Here is a 16,357-nt window from a genome sequence, read left to right as displayed (position 1 = left end):
CCTGCTGGTGTCCTGTTTCCTTGTTAACCCTCCCAACATGGTCCAGCAGCAATCAGGTGAACTGGGAAATGGGCAGCAAGTCATGTCTTTACACTACTCATAAAATAAGTATCAAGTTAAGTCAAGTATTATCAATTAATATCAATAATTACTTAGAAAAGGGGCCAATGTGGTTATAGTTCTGCTCCATGAGTCCAGAGAATATGCCTGGGGTTAATTGCCATCTCAGGTGCATCCTCTGTGGGAAGAACTGCAAAGACAATGTGTACCGGTAGCAGCTGCTACGTTGGGGACAAGGTTAGATGGGACTGATCCATGCTTATTTCACTCCTCACCCTAAGTTCGCACAGAGTCGACACTGACCACCTTCACTGGCTCTCAGACATGAAAATGTACTCCTTCACAGAACTAACTAGTCACGTCTCCCTCTGCTCATGTTTTCAGATTTAGTCTTTGCAAGTCAGTTTGCTGTCCTGGTCTCAACATTTTAGGAGGAAAACCCTCAAAGAAGACTGTCTCCTAGGCCACACCTGTTTATTTTATAAATATCACCCAAAGAAAAGCCTTTAATGTCTGTCTTCCTCCAGATAAAAAATAAAAAACAGCCATGAGGCTGTTTGAGTCATTCACAGGGTCCCTTTAGGAATGGCCACTGCCACACTGCCCAGCAAGCACCCTTAGTACTCACTAGGATTTTGACCAGATATCCTTTAGAAGACTCAGGACTTAAGCCTGAATAGTCAACTGCATCTCCAATTGCACATTCCTTGCTCTCTGATTACACTCACAATCTGCTGTGTTTCCCATATAATCCCTAAGAGATAACTTGGAAGCAAAAGGAGTTAATTTGGTTTCCTTTGGAAATGACACCCCTACCTTTATGAAGCTGTTTAATTTTGATATTTAATAAATTTATTTGGCCAAAGATCTCCCAACAATGATGTATTCAGGACACTGCTTTTGGTTTTGTTTTTTGTATGATGTCAGGAACTCATAACCTTTCTCCTACTCAGAAATACAACTGTCCATTTTAGCAAAACTCAATCCAATTGTATGGTGTGAATCAAGGAATAAGTCCTGGATTCCTCACCCCCCACCAAACCCCATTCTTTCTCTTAGAAGAATGGAGTCTGACTCAATCAATTCACCAGGAGATTAACAGTAACCCAATCAGGATTAACCTGATGGACATTCTGGAATCTAATCAGGTAGTGCCTTGTGATTGGAAGTTAGCAGTTAGGAGGGCAGATGTGGTTAGAAAGTTCTATAAAAGCCTGAAGCACCAGAGAAGAGACACAGAAGCTTTTCACTGTAGAGTCAGTGCCTGTGTTCTCCACCAGGTTTGATCTGAGCAGCCCTGCAACCACATCAGATCTGGTAAGTTACCAACTTCAGGGAAGATATTCTGCCAATGCCAGCAGTTATGAAAGATGGTATGCAGTCTGACATGACAGGAAGAGTTTTCCTCTTTCTTTTCTTTTGGTTAACAAATTTTAGGCTTTCTTTTTGGCTCAAAGTGTAGCTTTGCCTTCATCCTAAACATTTTGATTTTGGCTTTGGTTTATATTGATTACATGTCTTATCAAGCAGTTTTTTCTGGATAATAAAAGACATCTAACTGTTTGAAATGCTATTTCTTGACATTAAAGTTTTAATCTATGTACAAATGGCATTTCTTTTAAGGTATCTCCTTAATCCTTCCAATCAAAGTTAACTGTGGGAACTGAGGATGGAAGTTCAAGTTCCACATGACCTTCTATCCCCATAATTTGGGCCCTGTGTGATTCTTTATATGCTTTCACCTTTGAAAAAGGGAGTCAGCTTGTTCAGTCTCCTGATACAAATGCACAACAGGGAAACACATTAAACAAATCAGTGGAAGGAAATGAATGAGCTACTGGTTGCCTATCTTCATTCTTCATGCTGGAGAGATTCTTGCTCTAGTGCCAGGAGGGGCAGACCTATGGCTTAGTGCCTACCAAATCCAGACTGGAAGCCAGACAAACTGTTTCTTCAATTCTGGTTCATCATTTCCAAGGCAATGACTTTGGCTCTGATTTGATTTCCCTGAGGGATGGGGAGAGAGACCACACTTATGGGTATGATAGACCTGAGAAGAATGCTTTGTTCTCTTGCATTTTCACAGGATTCCATTCAGAGAAGAGTCATGATGAGTGCTAACAACCCACCCAGACTTGTGAATTTGGCAGCAATGAGCCTGGTGAGAGATGAGGCCTTGGCCATCTCCTCTTTGGAGTATCTGCCCATGGAGCTCTACCCACCACTATTCATGGCCGCCTTCTCTGGCAGACACAGTGAGACCCTGAAGGCCATGGTGCAAGCTTGGCCCTTTGCCCGCCTGCCTCTAGGAGGCCTGATGCAGAAGCCTCACCAAGGAACCATACAAGCAGTGCTGGGTGGTCTTGATGTCCTGTTGGCCCAGAAGGTTCACCCCAGGTGAGTCCAAACCAGGTAGCTTGGTAGGATCTTGGGTGTCCTAGAAGGCACTGCTGGTGTCAGGGACAGTGAATGACCAAGGGGTGGAACAGAGACTTCTGAAAAAGCTCAGAAGCTTTGAGCATTGCTGAGATCACATTGGGAAATACCTTACAAAAGTATAAGGAGAAGGATGGAAGAGGAAAAGGAGCTGGAGGAAAGTGAGCAAGAGAGGATAGAGGAAAGACAGAGGTGATATCAGGAATGTGAAGTAAAAGCACAGATGGGAAGTTAGAATGTTGCCTAAATTCTGAGGCTGTAGTTTCATGTAGTGTATATTTTAAAGAATCTCACCCGATCTTCTGTTTCCCCACAGGAGATGCAAACTGCAGGTGCTGGACTTGAGAAATACTGGCCAGGACTTCTGGAACATATGGTCTGGAGACATGGACCATGTGTCCTCAAGCTCACTGATGGCACCAGTGGCTGAGGACATGTCAAGGACAAAGCACCCATTGACTCCCTTGGTGGTATACATAGAACTTTGTCTCAAGACAAAGACCTCGATCAAATTCCTCACCTACCTCCTCAGGTGGGTGGAGCAACGGAAAGGCTCCATACACCTGTGCTGTAAGAAGATAAAAATTATTTCAAGGTCCAAGGAAAATATTAAGAAAATTCTCAGTATGGTGAAGCTGAACTGTGTACGGGAGGTAGAATTGAGTCTCACCCAGAAGCTGTCCACCCTGGCCAAGTTTGCTTCTCTCCTGGGCAAGATGAGAAATGTTCAGAGACTCCTTCTCTCCCCGATTCATGGGTCTGTTGCTGAGGAACAGGACCATCAGGCTCTTGTGCAATTTACCTCTCAGATCCTCAGGCTGCAGTACCTCCAGGATCTCCGTATGGAAGGTCCAGCTTTCCTCAAAGGCCGCCTGAACCAGATGCTCAGGTAGGGGACCAGTGCTGGTTGAGTAACAGTGAACACAATAGTGAAATATCAAATGCACTGTCTCATTTGCTGCTCTACTGTGACCTGTGGTAACACATAAGCAGAGCAATCAAGGTGTGAGAAAACCAGTATAGAAGCTCTGGAAAGGGATGTCAGGTTAGGAATCTATGAATTAAGGGGGCATAAATGTAATGCAGACATGAATGTTATTTCTTCTTTTAGAAGAGATATCTTTGTTCGGATGACTTAGGTAAACAGGTTAGTGAAGGTGGCATTGACAAGGAAAAACCACATCAGACCTTAGCATTTCTAAAAAGAAACTCTGTGGTCACTAATTCGTGACCACAGTGAGCCTGTCTTAAAGTCCCAGCCCTTAAAGGTGCTCTTGTGTTGCATATAAGGTAATATTCTGGAAGTGCATGATTCTGAAGTTAATGGTAATGAAGCTGAAGCAAAAGGAGAGTGAACAATGATAGAAGGTTTGTAGATGATGCCCGGTTGGAAGTTGCTGAAGTTTGGCAGCCCCAGGGCAATGTATGGGGTCTTATTGTTTCTACATGTCTTCCAAGTGCTTGACCTGGCCATAGATACAGGCATCTGGAGCCCAAGCATTGACTGAAGAGATCTGAATTAAAAGCATATTTATCTCATCTCCCAGTACTAAAATTCAGTGGTGTCCACACTTGATGGTGACTGTCTCAGGCTCTCCTTTGAGCATTTCTAGTGCATCCATTATCTTCATTCATGCTCCTAAGGAAGTGGAGTATGTTATACTCTGCTTGACATATGAGGAAAAGGAGTTTTCAAGATTCTTTGAGCTTGATCCAGTCACAAAATGAAAATGGCAGGACTTAGGTAAAATGAGACTGGACATTCTGGGTATTGAGTTTTATCAGATGGTAATAACAAATTTGGCTTCAGGCCAATCATTTACCTCTCAAGTGGAGATCACTTATCACTCTGGTTTTCCATATCTAATTGCTAGTTTTTCTTTTTTTTTCCCTCCAGATGTCTGAAGACCTCCTTGTACAACATCTCAATAACCAACTGCCTGCTTACAGAATCAGACTTGACTCATCTGTCCCAGTGTAGGAACATCTGTCAGCTAAAGGGCCTGAATCTGAATGGTGTTACCTTGACCAACTTTCGTCCTGAGCTCCTCCAAGCTCTGCTGGAGAAAGTTGCAGGCACTCTTGAAGAGCTGGACTTAAACCTGTGTGGGATCATGGACTCCCACCTTATGGCCATCCTTCCTGTCCTGAGCAGCTGCTCCCAACTCAGGGTCCTCAGCATATGTGGGAACCTCATCTCCATGGCTGTCCTGGAGAGTCTCCTGCGTCATACTGATGGGTTGTCTGATTTAAGTCTAGAGCTTTATCCTGCCCCTCGGGAGAGTTACAGTTCTCTGGGTATTCTTCACCAGGAGAGACTTGCCCAGCTAAAAGCTGAGCTTTGGGAGATCCTTACAGACTTAGGACGTCCCAGGAAGATTTGGGTTAGCCCCAGCCCCTGTCCTTACTGTGGTGATGACATGTGTGATCACTTGAGTCCCAATGCATAATACTGCAATACCCTGCCTGCTGCTGCTGCTAAGTCGCTTCAGTCATGTCTGACTCTGTGTGACCCCATAGACAGCAGCCCACCTGGCTCTTCTGTCCCTGGGATTCTCCAGGAAAGAATACTGGAGTGGGTGGCCATTTCCTTTTCCAAATACCCTACCTAGGTGGTTCCTTCTATCATAAACGTTCTTCTGATACTTGGAAACTGAAATCTAGGACATAGGTCCATTATGAAGGGAAAATGCACCCTTGGTTTCTGATATCTGCTCAGTGTGATTGAGAGAAGTAAATGTGATCCAGCAAGAGTGCATGATTCTAGAAGGATGTGTTGATTTGGGTAGTTGCTGGGGACTTTTAGAGACATGTTTATGAAGTCAAATATGAACTTGAATTTCTGGATGATTCAGTTTGAGTTATTTCTGTATGCAAAGTTGTACAAATGATCAGAAATAAAAAGACCTGCATAGTAAATGAAAACATGTTGTCCATGATATTATCATGCTTTCTGTGTTTACAGCTCCAGAATATCCAGTTACAGATGCAAGTGAAAAGTACTCCATAGACTATGATCTGAAACTCCATCATTCCCTTATTAGTTTTTTCCTTTTGATTTCCTTACTTTCTTCTACTGGCTAATACAAGCAACAAAGGAAACATACTCAATGTCCTCAACAACACATCCCAGTTGGAAACAAGATGGCAGAGGAGTAGGTGGATGTGGAGTACATCTCTGTCTACAGGTACATCAGGAATATACCTTCAGACACAGAAGTGCTTGCAGAACTCCAGCTGAGAGTAGGCAGGAGTACCTGACCACTGGAAAAGAATATATAGAACCACACAAAACTCAGTAGGATGAAGGAACTAGGGGGAAAAACCAGAGTGTTAGTAGGACTGGACCTGCCTTCATTGGTTTGGGGAACTGAGACAGGGGTCTGATCCCCACATTGGGGAAATTGCCTTGGTCAGAGAAGAAACATTTGAGGCCGAGAGTGAAGAAGCTGATCTTTGACAGCCTAAACCAAATGGGAATCAGACAATCCTTGCCACAGCCCTATTTACCCCAGACAGGGATGCAGGTCACCTAGAAGGTGAAATAGCTAGGAGCTGGAGTTTAGGGATTGTGGAAAAATCCCAGGGCAAGGGCTGCTGTTGATTGCTGGGAGACTGACCAAGGAGATGTGAGGGAGGAGATTGTGGTGAGAAATGCCTGTGGAGGAAAGCCAGGAAGTCACGGAAACAAGACAATACTGCTGAGTCATGCATAGGAGGTGGGGCCATCACCATAGCCTCTCTCTCCCCACCTGTCAGCATTGGCAGTTGAACAATAGAGAGGCTGCCCATCAAGCGCCTGATGCATGGAACAACACAGTAGGACCCCACCCAGGGTGCCTGATGCAACGAACAACAGGGTGGGACCCCAGCCAGGGTGGCCAATTTATGTGCCTGAGGCGCTGAACAGCAGAGAAGGACCCCAGGCAAGGGAACCCTCTAAGTGCCTGAACCAGTGGAGCAATGGAGAAAGACTAGCCAAAGAGGCCTGATCACCAGGTGCCAGAGGCTCCAAAAGACTCTGTTAGGGCCATAACTCCTGCAGCTGAGGCAGTCCGTGTCCCTGCACACTTGGCGCCGCCAGGGTTCCCATGACCCAAGCAGCTGTGCCACCTTCAGGCTCAGCCCTCACTGGGGCAGAGCTGCCATAGGCAAGAAAAGTCTTGCTTCTATGCATGTGGGGTTGCTTCTGTCGTGTCCAACTCTTTGCGATCCTGTGGACTGTGGCTTGCCAGGCTTCTCGGTCAGTGGGGTTCTCCAGGCAAGAATACTGGAGTGGGTTGCCTTACACTTCTAGAGCACTATTTTTCCTGCTTCTCTAGCCACCACCTCCCCTGAGTACCTGGTGCTGCCAGGGCCCCTGGTACCCAAACACCTGCACCACTTCCACACTTGATACTCACTGGGCCAGACCCAAGTCCTCCAGGACAGCCCCAGGAGCAAACCCCATGGACGACCCACATACAGAGGTGAAGATGAAACCACAGTTGAAACCCATGGGCAGTGTGGATAAGGAAGAGGACCCAAAACCTTCCCACCAGCTGTACAAGCTGCAGGTTAAATCCACACGATCAACTAGGCAGACTCTGTCTATGGAATATATAAAAGGACATTGAGAGCTCCCACAAAAGAAAACACACTTGTTCTGACAGCTGTGGACAGTGGAGGCAAGAACACACAGGAGTAGAACCAGATCAGAGTTTGAGCTGGCACCACAGCATGTTCAGAGACCAGTACAGTGTTGGAGGGCATCCTAGGGAGGTAAGGTGGACTGTAACGCCCAGAGAGGGAAAGGACACTGACAGCAAAAGCTCAAGAAAAGCATTTATTAATCTTATATTTTGACTTTTTCTGCAGTTTCTTCTGATTTTTTTTCCTTTTTCCTCCCTCTGTTGTAGTTGTTGGTTTTATTAGCACTATGAAACCTATTTAAGCTTTTGAGATTTTTTAAATCATACTTTTTGGTTCTGTTATAAACTTCTGCCTCTATGTTGCCCTTTTGCAGTTCTATAAAGTTTTCCTTTTGTACTTTTTCCCCCTTTTTTAAATTTAAATTTTTAAATTTTTTCAGCTTATTATTTTTCTACATTTATTCCTTTGTTTGCTTTTCCTACTGTTCTTTTCCTCTTACAGTTAGTGTATATATATATACACAAATCTTCTTTATCTACCTCTATTTAACTTTACATTTCTATTCTTTCTTTCTTTTCTTTCTTTTTCTCACCATATTTGTTCATTTTGCTTTCATTACTTTTTTATTTCCAATTTGGTACCTCGCTTTAGTTTTGTTTTCCAGCTTGTGCCTTAGTTAGTTTTGTTCTTAATCGATGGATATCATTTTTTGGTTTCCTTTGTTCACTGGGTCAATCTATTGTACTTTATTTTTATTGGACTATTTGATTCTGCTTATGGGTGTATGTGTTTTGTGTATGTTGTTTTAATTATTATTTGTCTGATTTTGCAATTGCTATTTGTCTGGGATTTGTCTTTGGTTTCTCATTTTGGGGTATTTGTTTTAAACCCATTTAATGTCATAACAAACCACCTGTGAAATCTCCATTCCTGGCCAGAGATCAAGCCCCAAGCCTTTGAAGTGGGAGTGCTGATTCCAAGACCCTAGACTACCAAAGAAATCCTAACCCTAGGGAGTATCAAAGAGTGAGAACTCCCACAAATGCAAACACTTGTATATAAGACTGAGCATGACCCAACTACCAGCAGCACCCTGTGCAGGCCACCTCATCCAAACAACAAATAAGACAAAAATACAAACCCAATCATCAGCAGACAGGATTACCAGCTCACTCAGCCCTGTCCATCAGAGGGAAAAGTAAAACTCACCTCCTCCCACTAGAATGTAAGCACAAAGTTATACCTTACATGCAGCTCACACAAACCACTGGACCAATCCTAAGAGGGCAGAAACCAAAAGAAAGAAAGAGTTCAGCCTTGAAACCTGGGAAAAGGAGACCTCAGACACAATAAGTTAAAAAAAAAATAATGAAAAGGCACAGAAATACTGCACAAATGAAGGAACAAACTAGAAACACACAAGTCCAAATAAAGGAAGAGGAAATAGGCAAACTACCTGAAAAAGAATTCAGAATAATGATAGAAAGATGATCCAAAATCTTGAAAATAAAATGGAGGAATTGCAAGAATCAATTAACAAAGACCTAGAAGAATTAAAGGATAAACATGAAGAAACAAAGAACACAATTACTGAAATTAAAAATACTCTAGAAGGAATCAAGAGCAGAATATCTGCAGCAGAAGAATGGATTAGTGATTGGGAAGATAAAATGGTGTGGAAATAACTGCTGAAGAGCAGAATAAAGTAAAAAGAATGAAAAGAACTGAGCATAATCTCAGAGATCTCTGGGACAGATTAAATGCACCAACATTCGAATTATAGGGGTCCCAGAAGAAGAAGAAAAAAAGAAAGGGTATGAAAGAATGTTTGAAGAGATTATAGTTGAGTTTGACCAAGCTCTGGGAGTTGGTGATGGACAGGGAAGCCTGGTGTGCTGCAGTCCATTGGATCACAAAGAGTTGGCCATGAATGAGTGACTGAACTGAACTGATAGTTGAAAATTTTCCCAACATTGAAAAGGAAATAGTTAATCAAGTCCAAGAGGTACAAAGAGTCCCATACAGGATAAACCCAAAGAGAAACACACCAAGGCAAATACTAATCAAACTAACAAAGATTAAACACAAAGAAAGACTATTAAAAGCAGCAAGGGAAACCCCATAAGTTTAACAGCTTATCTTTCAGCAGAAACTCTGCAGGCCAGAAGGGAATGGCAGGATACATGTAAAGTACTGAAAGGGAAAAATGTACAATGAAGATAACTCTACCCAGCAAGGATCTCATTCAAAACTGGTGGAGAAATCAAAAGCTTTACAGAGAAGCAAAAATTAAGAGAATTCAGTTCCATCAAACCAGCTTTACAACAAATATTAAAGGGACTTATATACTCAGGAAATACAAGAGAGGAAAAAGATATACAAAAACAAACCCCAAACAATTAAGAAAATGGCAATAGGAACATATATATCATGCAGTCAGTCAGTTTAGTCACTCAGTCATGTCCGACTCTCTACAACCCCATGGACTGAAGCATGCCAGCCTTCCCTGTCCATCACCAACTCCTGGAGCTTGCTAAAACTCATGTCCATCTAGTTGATGGTGCCATCCAACCATCTCTTCCTCGGTCAGCCCCTTCTCCTCCTGCCTTCAATCTTTCCCAGCATTAGGGTCTTTTCCAGTAAGTCAGTTCTTCACATCAGGGGGTCAAAGTATTGAAATTTCAGCTTCAGCATCAGTCCTTCCAATGAATAACCAGGACTGATTTCCTTTAGGATTGACTGTTTGGATCTCCTTGCAGTCCAAGGGACTCTCAAGAGTCTTCACCAACACCACAGGTCAAAAGCATCAATTCTTCACTGCTCAGTTTTCTTTATAGTCCAACTTTCACATCCAAACATGACTACTGGAAAAACCATAGCTTTGACTAGATGGACCTTTGTCGGCAAAGTAATGTCTCTGCTTTTTAATATGCCGTCTAGTTTAGTCATAGCTTTTCTTCCAAAGAGTGTCTTTTAATTTCACGGCTGCAGTCACCATCTTCAGTTATTTTGGAGCCCCCCCAAAATTAAAGTTTGTCACTGTTTCCAATGTTTCCCCATCTATTTGCCATGAAGTGATGGGATGGGATGCCATGATCTTCATCTTTTAAATGTTGAGCCAATTTTTTCACTCTCCTCTTTCACTTTTATCAAGAGGCTCTTCAGTTCTTCTTTGCTTTCTGCCATAAGGGTGGTGTCATCTACATATCTGAGGTTATTGATATTTCTCCTGGCAATCTTGATTCCAGCTTGTGTTTCATCCAGCCTGGCATTTTGCATGATGTACTCTGCATCAAAGTTAAATAAGCAGGGTGACAATATACAGCCTTAACATACTTCTTGTCCAATCTGGAACAAGTCTGTTGTTCCATGTCCAATCTAACTGTTGCTTCTTGACCTGCATACAGATTTCTCAGAAGGCAGGTAAGGTGGTATAATACTCCCATCTCTTTAAGAATTTTCCATAGTTTGTTGTTATCCACACAGTGAAAGTCTTTGGTGTAATCAATAAAGCAGAAATAGATGTTTTTCTGGAACTCTCTTGTTTTTTGATGATCCAACGGATGTTGGCAATTTGATCTCTGGTTCCTCTGCCTTTTTAAAATCCAGCTTGAACATCTGGAAGCTCATGGTTCACATACTGCTGAAGCAGGGCTTGGAGAATTTTGAACATTATTTTGCTAGCATGTGAGATCTTTCTAAAGAGAAGATGAGCACATGTCCTCTACTCTGCCAGCAGTAAATAAATAGATATACATCAATAATTATTTTAAATGCAAATGGATTAAATGCTCCAGCCAAAAGACACAGGCTGGCTGAATGGATACAAAAGCATGACCCATATATACGCTGTCTACAAGAAACCCACTTCAGATCTAAAGACACATATAGACTGAAAGTGAGAGGATTGAAAAATATATTGCATGCAAATGGGAATCAAAAGAAAGCTCAAGTAGCAATCCTCATATCAGACAAAATAGACCTTAAAATAAAGAATATTGCAAGAGATAAGGAAGGACACTACAGAATGATCAAGAGATTAATCCAACAGGAAGACATAACAATTGTAAATATCTACGCACCCAACATAGGAACACCTCAATACATAAGACAAACACTAACAGACATAAAAGGAGAATTTGACAGTAGCACAATAATAGTAGGAAATTTTAACACCCCACTTACACCAATGGACAGATCATCAAAACAGAAAATTAATAAGGAAACAAAAGTCTTAAGTGATATGTTACATGAGATAGCTCTCATTGATATCTTCAGGACATTCCACCCAAATGCAGAAGAATACACCTTCTTCTCAAGTGCACATGGAACATTCTCCAGGATAGACCACATCTTGGGTCCCAAATCAAACCTCAGTAAATTTAAGAAAATTGAAATCGTATCAAGTATCTTTTCTGACCACAATGCTATGAGACTAGGTATAAATTATAAGAAAAAAACTCTGAAAAGCACAAACACATGGAGAATAACCAATACTTTTCTAAATAATGAACAGGTTACTGATGAAATTGAAAGGGAAATCAAAAGATTGACAGGCGGATTCTTTGCCAATGAGCCACCTGGGAGCCCCCATAAGTGACCCTATTAGTAGAACTTAGTCAGCATTCATAGAGTGAATCCATGGTTGAATATTTGACTCCCTTCCTACCATGTATTCCTTCCTGAATGAATATCTGATTCAGTCAAATCACCTGATTATAAGCAAAGATCCAATCAGGATTTACCTGATGGACATTTAGAAATCTAATCAAGTCTCACTTTCTGATTGGATGTACAGAGGAAAGATGTGATCAGAAAGGCCAATAAAAACCTGAGGCATCAGGAAGAGGTGTAGAAACTTCTTCCTCTGGAGTCACTGTCTGGCTTCTCCACCAGATCTGACCTCTAAGCACCCTGTCAACCTCAGTAAAGCTGGTAAGTTACAGACCTCAGCAAAGGACCCCTCCTCTTACCTATGGTCAGCGGGTTTCCACTGGTGGCATGCAGCAGTGGATGTCAGGGAGATTTCTTTATTTTCAGATGTATACATGTAAGCCTTTGATTTTACCTCTAAGTGTAATTTTGCATTAATCCCAAACATTTTGTTATGTGCTTTCCTTTATATCATTTAAAAATATCTTAACTAATAAGATTTTATTTTTTAATGAAAACATCTAAATTTTTGAAATTTTATTTCTTGACATTAAAAATATCCAGTTTGTGCAAATGATATTTATTTAAGGAGTATCTGTTTCATGTTTATAGTTCAGTAACTGTGGGAACTGAGGACGGAGGCTGTGTTGGGCTACATGATGCTCTTATTCCCCTGGTTTTAAGGCTCTAAGTGATGATTTAAATATTTTCCCCAAAAAAAGATGGAACTTAACCTTCAACTCTTGGTACATACTTCCCACTGAAACCTGATTAAGCAAAGCAGTAAATGGGTATGAATGGACTAGTGGGTTGTGTTTCTTCCTCCTTAAAGTGAAGTGAAGTCACTCAGTCATGTCCGACTCTTTGTGACCCCATGGACTGTAGCCTACCAGGCTTCTCAGTCCATGGGATTTTCCAGGCAAGAGTACTGGAGTGGGTTGCCATTTGGTGTCTGTGGGGCATAGCTATCACTTTTTCCTTACTAAGCCTGAACTGGAGTGAAATTGTGCAAAATTGAGGCTATTCCACAACTATCAGAGCAGAGACTTTCACTCAGAGATGGTTCCTCTGAAGGGTGGGGAGACAGATGAAGGGGTGTTCATGCTTACCTGAGAATGATGCCTTCTTTCCTGCAAGTTCTCACAGGATTCCTTTAGAAGTAGATTCAGGATGAGTGTCCGGAACCCCCTGAGACTCCTGAACCTGGCAGGGAAGAGCCTACTAACTGATGAGACCTTGTCCATTTCTGCTCTGGAGTATCTGCCCATCGAGCTCTTTCCCCCACTCTTCATGGAAGCATTCTGTGGAAGACGCAGAAAGACCCTAAAGGCCCTGGTGCAAGCCTGGCCCTTTGTCCGCCTGCCTCTAGGGGGCCTGATGCAGACGCCTCATCTGGGAACCTTACAAGCAGTGCTGGATGGACTCGATGTCCTGCTTGCACAGAAAGATCAGCCCAGGTGAGTCTGATGCAGGTAATCTGATAGGTCATGAGCAGTCAAGAAGAGACAGCTGACATCAGGAGAGTAGACGGCACATGTATGGATCAGTTGCTTCTGGTGATGCCAATGAAAAAACACAGAGACTTGGTCATTACTGAGCTCACTTTGGGAAATGCCTTCCAGCAGTGTAGAAGTGCCTGAGATGCAAGGAAACGTGAAAGTACAAGTGCCAGCCTCCTCACAGGGATGCGTAGGGGCCCTAGAGTAGAAAGTAAGGGGAAAGTGAAATGGAAAAGGAGGTGGAGGAATGTGAGGCAGAGAGGGAAGAAGAGGACAAGGCAGCTTGTGACATTGGGAATGTGGAGTAAAAGCTCAGGTGGGAAGTCAGTGTTGCCTAAATTTTTTGTGGATCTTAAAATCATCACTGCCAATTTGCTTTTTCCCCATAGGAGGGGCAAACTGCGTGTGCTGGATTTAAGGAATACTGGCCAGGACTTCTGGAGAATGTGGTCTGGATCCAGTGTCCATGTGCCCTCAAGCTCTTCAATGGCACCAGGGGCTGAGGACAGGTCAAGGACCGAGCAGCCCTCGGCTCCCTTCGAGGTGTTCATAGAACTTCACCTGAAGGAAAGGAGCACGGATGGATTCCTTACCTACCTTATGAGATGGGTGGAACAGAGGAAAGCTTCCATACACCTATGTTGTAAGAAGCTGAGGATTATTTCATCTTCCATGGATAATATTATGAAGGTCCTGAGTATGGTGCAGCTGGACTGTATCCAGGAGTTACATGTGAATTGCACTTGGCATCTGTCCACCCTGGCCATGTTTGCTCCTCTCCTGGGCCAGATGAGCAATTTGCAGAGACTCCTCATCTCCCACATCCACCTGCCTGATCCCGAGGAGCAGGAGGAAGAGCACGTTGTCAAAATTACTTCTCAGTTCCTGAGGCTGCATTGTCTCCGGGATCTCCAACTGGAATCTCCCTTCTACCTCGAAGGCTGCCTGGACCAGATGCTGAGGTGAGTGTGAACCACTGACCAAGTAACAGTGAACCCAACACTAGAATATCAAATGCACTGTCCCTTTTGCTGCCCCATTGTGAACTGTGGTATCACATAACCACCCAAATCTAGGTAGGGGTCCAAACTGGGAGAAAGGCTCTTGAAAGGGGCACTATGATAGGAAGATTTAGACTAAAGATTAGAATCTAGGGGGTGGGTATTTGATTTCTTAGGAAGAGATATCTTTTCTAGATGACTTAGGAAAATAGGTAAGGAAAGAGGGCATTGAACACAGAGAACTCCTCTAGCCCTGAGCATTTCTAAACTGATGCTCTGTGTTCTCCAGTTTTGTGACTATGATGAGCCTATCTCAAATTCTCTGTCTGTAAAATGATGCTTTTTGCTCCAGATATGGTAAATAATATATGGGAAATGCATGATTCTGGAGATGATGGTAATAGGGCAGGTGTCAAAGGGATCATAAAAATTGGTACTTAACTTGCAGATAAAGCAGGGATGTAAATGAACCCTTGCAGACTGGCATCCTCTGTGGATGCTGTGGGATTTTGCCCAGGTTTGTCCTCTCTGCATGTCACCCAGAAGCCTCACCTGCCTGAGATGGATGTCTGGGGCCAAAGCATGTTCAGAAAGTAGCCTGCCTAGGTAGCCTGTCTAATAAGTATATCTCTTACTATTAACATTCAGTGATGTCCACTCTTTACTGAGACAAGATGTCAGGCTCTTCTCTAAGTTTGCCTGGTACATTCCATTATCTTCATTCCTCTTTGTAAGGAAGCAGAGTACAGTTATCTCTGCTTGAGTACTGAGGAGAGGGAGCTTTTAAAACTCTGTGTACTTGACCCAGTCCCACAGAGGAGGTGAAATGACTGTCTACAATAAGATTAGCCATTCTGAGTATTAATCTTATTAGATGATCAGAGCAAACTTGGGCTTGGGCAGATCACTTGTCTCTCAACTTATGATCAATTTCCACATCAGTTTCCAATACCTAACTCCTCTCTTTCTCCCCAGGTACCTGATGACCCCCTTGGACAACCTTGAGATAACTCACTGCCTGCTTACAGATTCAGACCTGACCCATCTATCCCAGAGCCCGAATATCAGTCACCTAAGGGGCCTGGATCTGAGTGGGGTTACCATGACCTACTCTAGTTCTGAGCTCCTCCCAGCTCTGCTGGAGAAAATTGCATCTACCCTCCAGGAACTGTACTTAGAGCAATGTGGGATCAGGGACTCCCACCTTGAAGCCATCCTGCCAGCCCTGAGCCACTGCATCCAGCTCACTTGCTTCAATCTCTGTGGTAACCTCCTCTCCATGGCCATCATGGAGAAGCTGCTGCAACATACCTCTGGGCTTCCCAGTTTAAGTCGAGAACTGTACCCTGTGCCTAAGGAAAGTTTCAGCTCTGATGGGATCCTCCAACCTGGGAGACTTGCCCAGTGTCAGACTGAACTGCTTGAGATTCTGAAGCACTTGAGACATCCCAGGACCATCTGGATTAGCTTCACACCCTGCCCACACTGTGGAGATAACACATTCTATCGTCCTGAGCCCATCATATATGGTGGTAACACCCTTGCCTAGTTGGTGCATCAATCAAAGCTTTCTTCTGAGCACTTGGAAACTGAGATCTAGAACAAGATACATCATGAAGGGAAAATAGAGCTGGTTTCAGACATCTGCTCAATGTGAATGTGAAAAGGAAAGGTGATCCTGCAGGGGGAGCAGGACTGCAGGGGGAAATGTAGTCTTCCTGGTAAAGGAATGCTTGTGGACATGTGTCCTGTAGTGTCATAACTAGGAACCTAAATTTCTTTAGGTGGATTCAAGCTTGAGACTCACATGTTGGAGTTATCCCTGGGTAAATAGTTGTAAAGAAATGGTCGAAATAAGAGACCCTCATTGTAAATGGATTGCTGTCATCCATGATGTATCATCTTAATTTTTCAGTTTTTACTACAGGAATCTCCGGACACTGATTTTTTTTTTTTTTTTTTTTAAGGCACTGAGTTGTCTATGATTCAAAACCATTCCAACCAGTTCTTTATTCTTTGGGGCATCTCTGACCTCCGTTTTTACTTCTAGGGCTATTCAGTGGGTTAATAAACACA

The 16,357-nt window shown here is 43.0% G+C and overlaps 2 protein-coding genes across 2 annotated transcripts; both read left to right on the top strand.

Moving 5' to 3' along the window:
• The first annotated feature begins 2,170 nt into the window (after window positions 1-2,170).
• Window positions 2,171-4,946, top strand: LOC122451725 (PRAME family member 8-like). The gene is made up of 3 exons (XM_043484639.1): window positions 2,171-2,457; window positions 2,813-3,385; window positions 4,394-4,946. Exons 1-3 carry the CDS (start codon window positions 2,171-2,173, stop codon window positions 4,944-4,946), a joined length of 1,413 nt encoding a protein of 470 aa, XP_043340574.1.
• An 8,005-nt stretch (window positions 4,947-12,951) lies between these two features.
• LOC122451724 (melanoma antigen preferentially expressed in tumors-like) lies at window positions 12,952-15,830 on the top strand. The gene is made up of 3 exons (XM_043484638.1): window positions 12,952-13,238; window positions 13,670-14,242; window positions 15,257-15,830. Exons 1-3 carry the CDS (start codon window positions 12,952-12,954, stop codon window positions 15,828-15,830), a joined length of 1,434 nt encoding a protein of 477 aa, XP_043340573.1.
• The last annotated feature ends 527 nt before the right edge of the window (window positions 15,831-16,357 follow it).

Source organism: Cervus canadensis, chromosome 13, assembly GCF_019320065.1.
Source record: "Cervus canadensis isolate Bull #8, Minnesota chromosome 13, ASM1932006v1, whole genome shotgun sequence".
Classification (NCBI taxonomy): Eukaryota; Metazoa; Chordata; class Mammalia; order Artiodactyla; family Cervidae; genus Cervus; species Cervus canadensis.
This window is presented reverse-complemented; position numbering and strand designations above follow the sequence as displayed.

What these genes read in the sequence shown, in the direction of transcription:
- LOC122451725 (XM_043484639.1), top strand. Translation starts at nt 2,171, where the DNA reads ATGAGTGCTAACAACCCACCCAGACTTGTGAATTTGGCAGCAATGAGC. An exon ending in GCCCAGAAGGTTCACCCCAG is followed by an intron (nt 2,458 to 2,812) that starts GTGAGTCCAAAC and finishes GTTTCCCCACAG; the next exon opens with GAGATGCAAACTGCAGGTGC. An exon ending in CGCCTGAACCAGATGCTCAG is followed by an intron (nt 3,386 to 4,393) that starts GTAGGGGACCAG and finishes TTTTCCCTCCAG; the next exon opens with ATGTCTGAAGACCTCCTTGT.
- LOC122451724 (XM_043484638.1), top strand. Translation starts at nt 12,952, where the DNA reads ATGAGTGTCCGGAACCCCCTGAGACTCCTGAACCTGGCAGGGAAGAGC. An exon ending in GCACAGAAAGATCAGCCCAG is followed by an intron (nt 13,239 to 13,669) that starts GTGAGTCTGATG and finishes TTTTCCCCATAG; the next exon opens with GAGGGGCAAACTGCGTGTGC. An exon ending in TGCCTGGACCAGATGCTGAG is followed by an intron (nt 14,243 to 15,256) that starts GTGAGTGTGAAC and finishes CTTTCTCCCCAG; the next exon opens with GTACCTGATGACCCCCTTGG.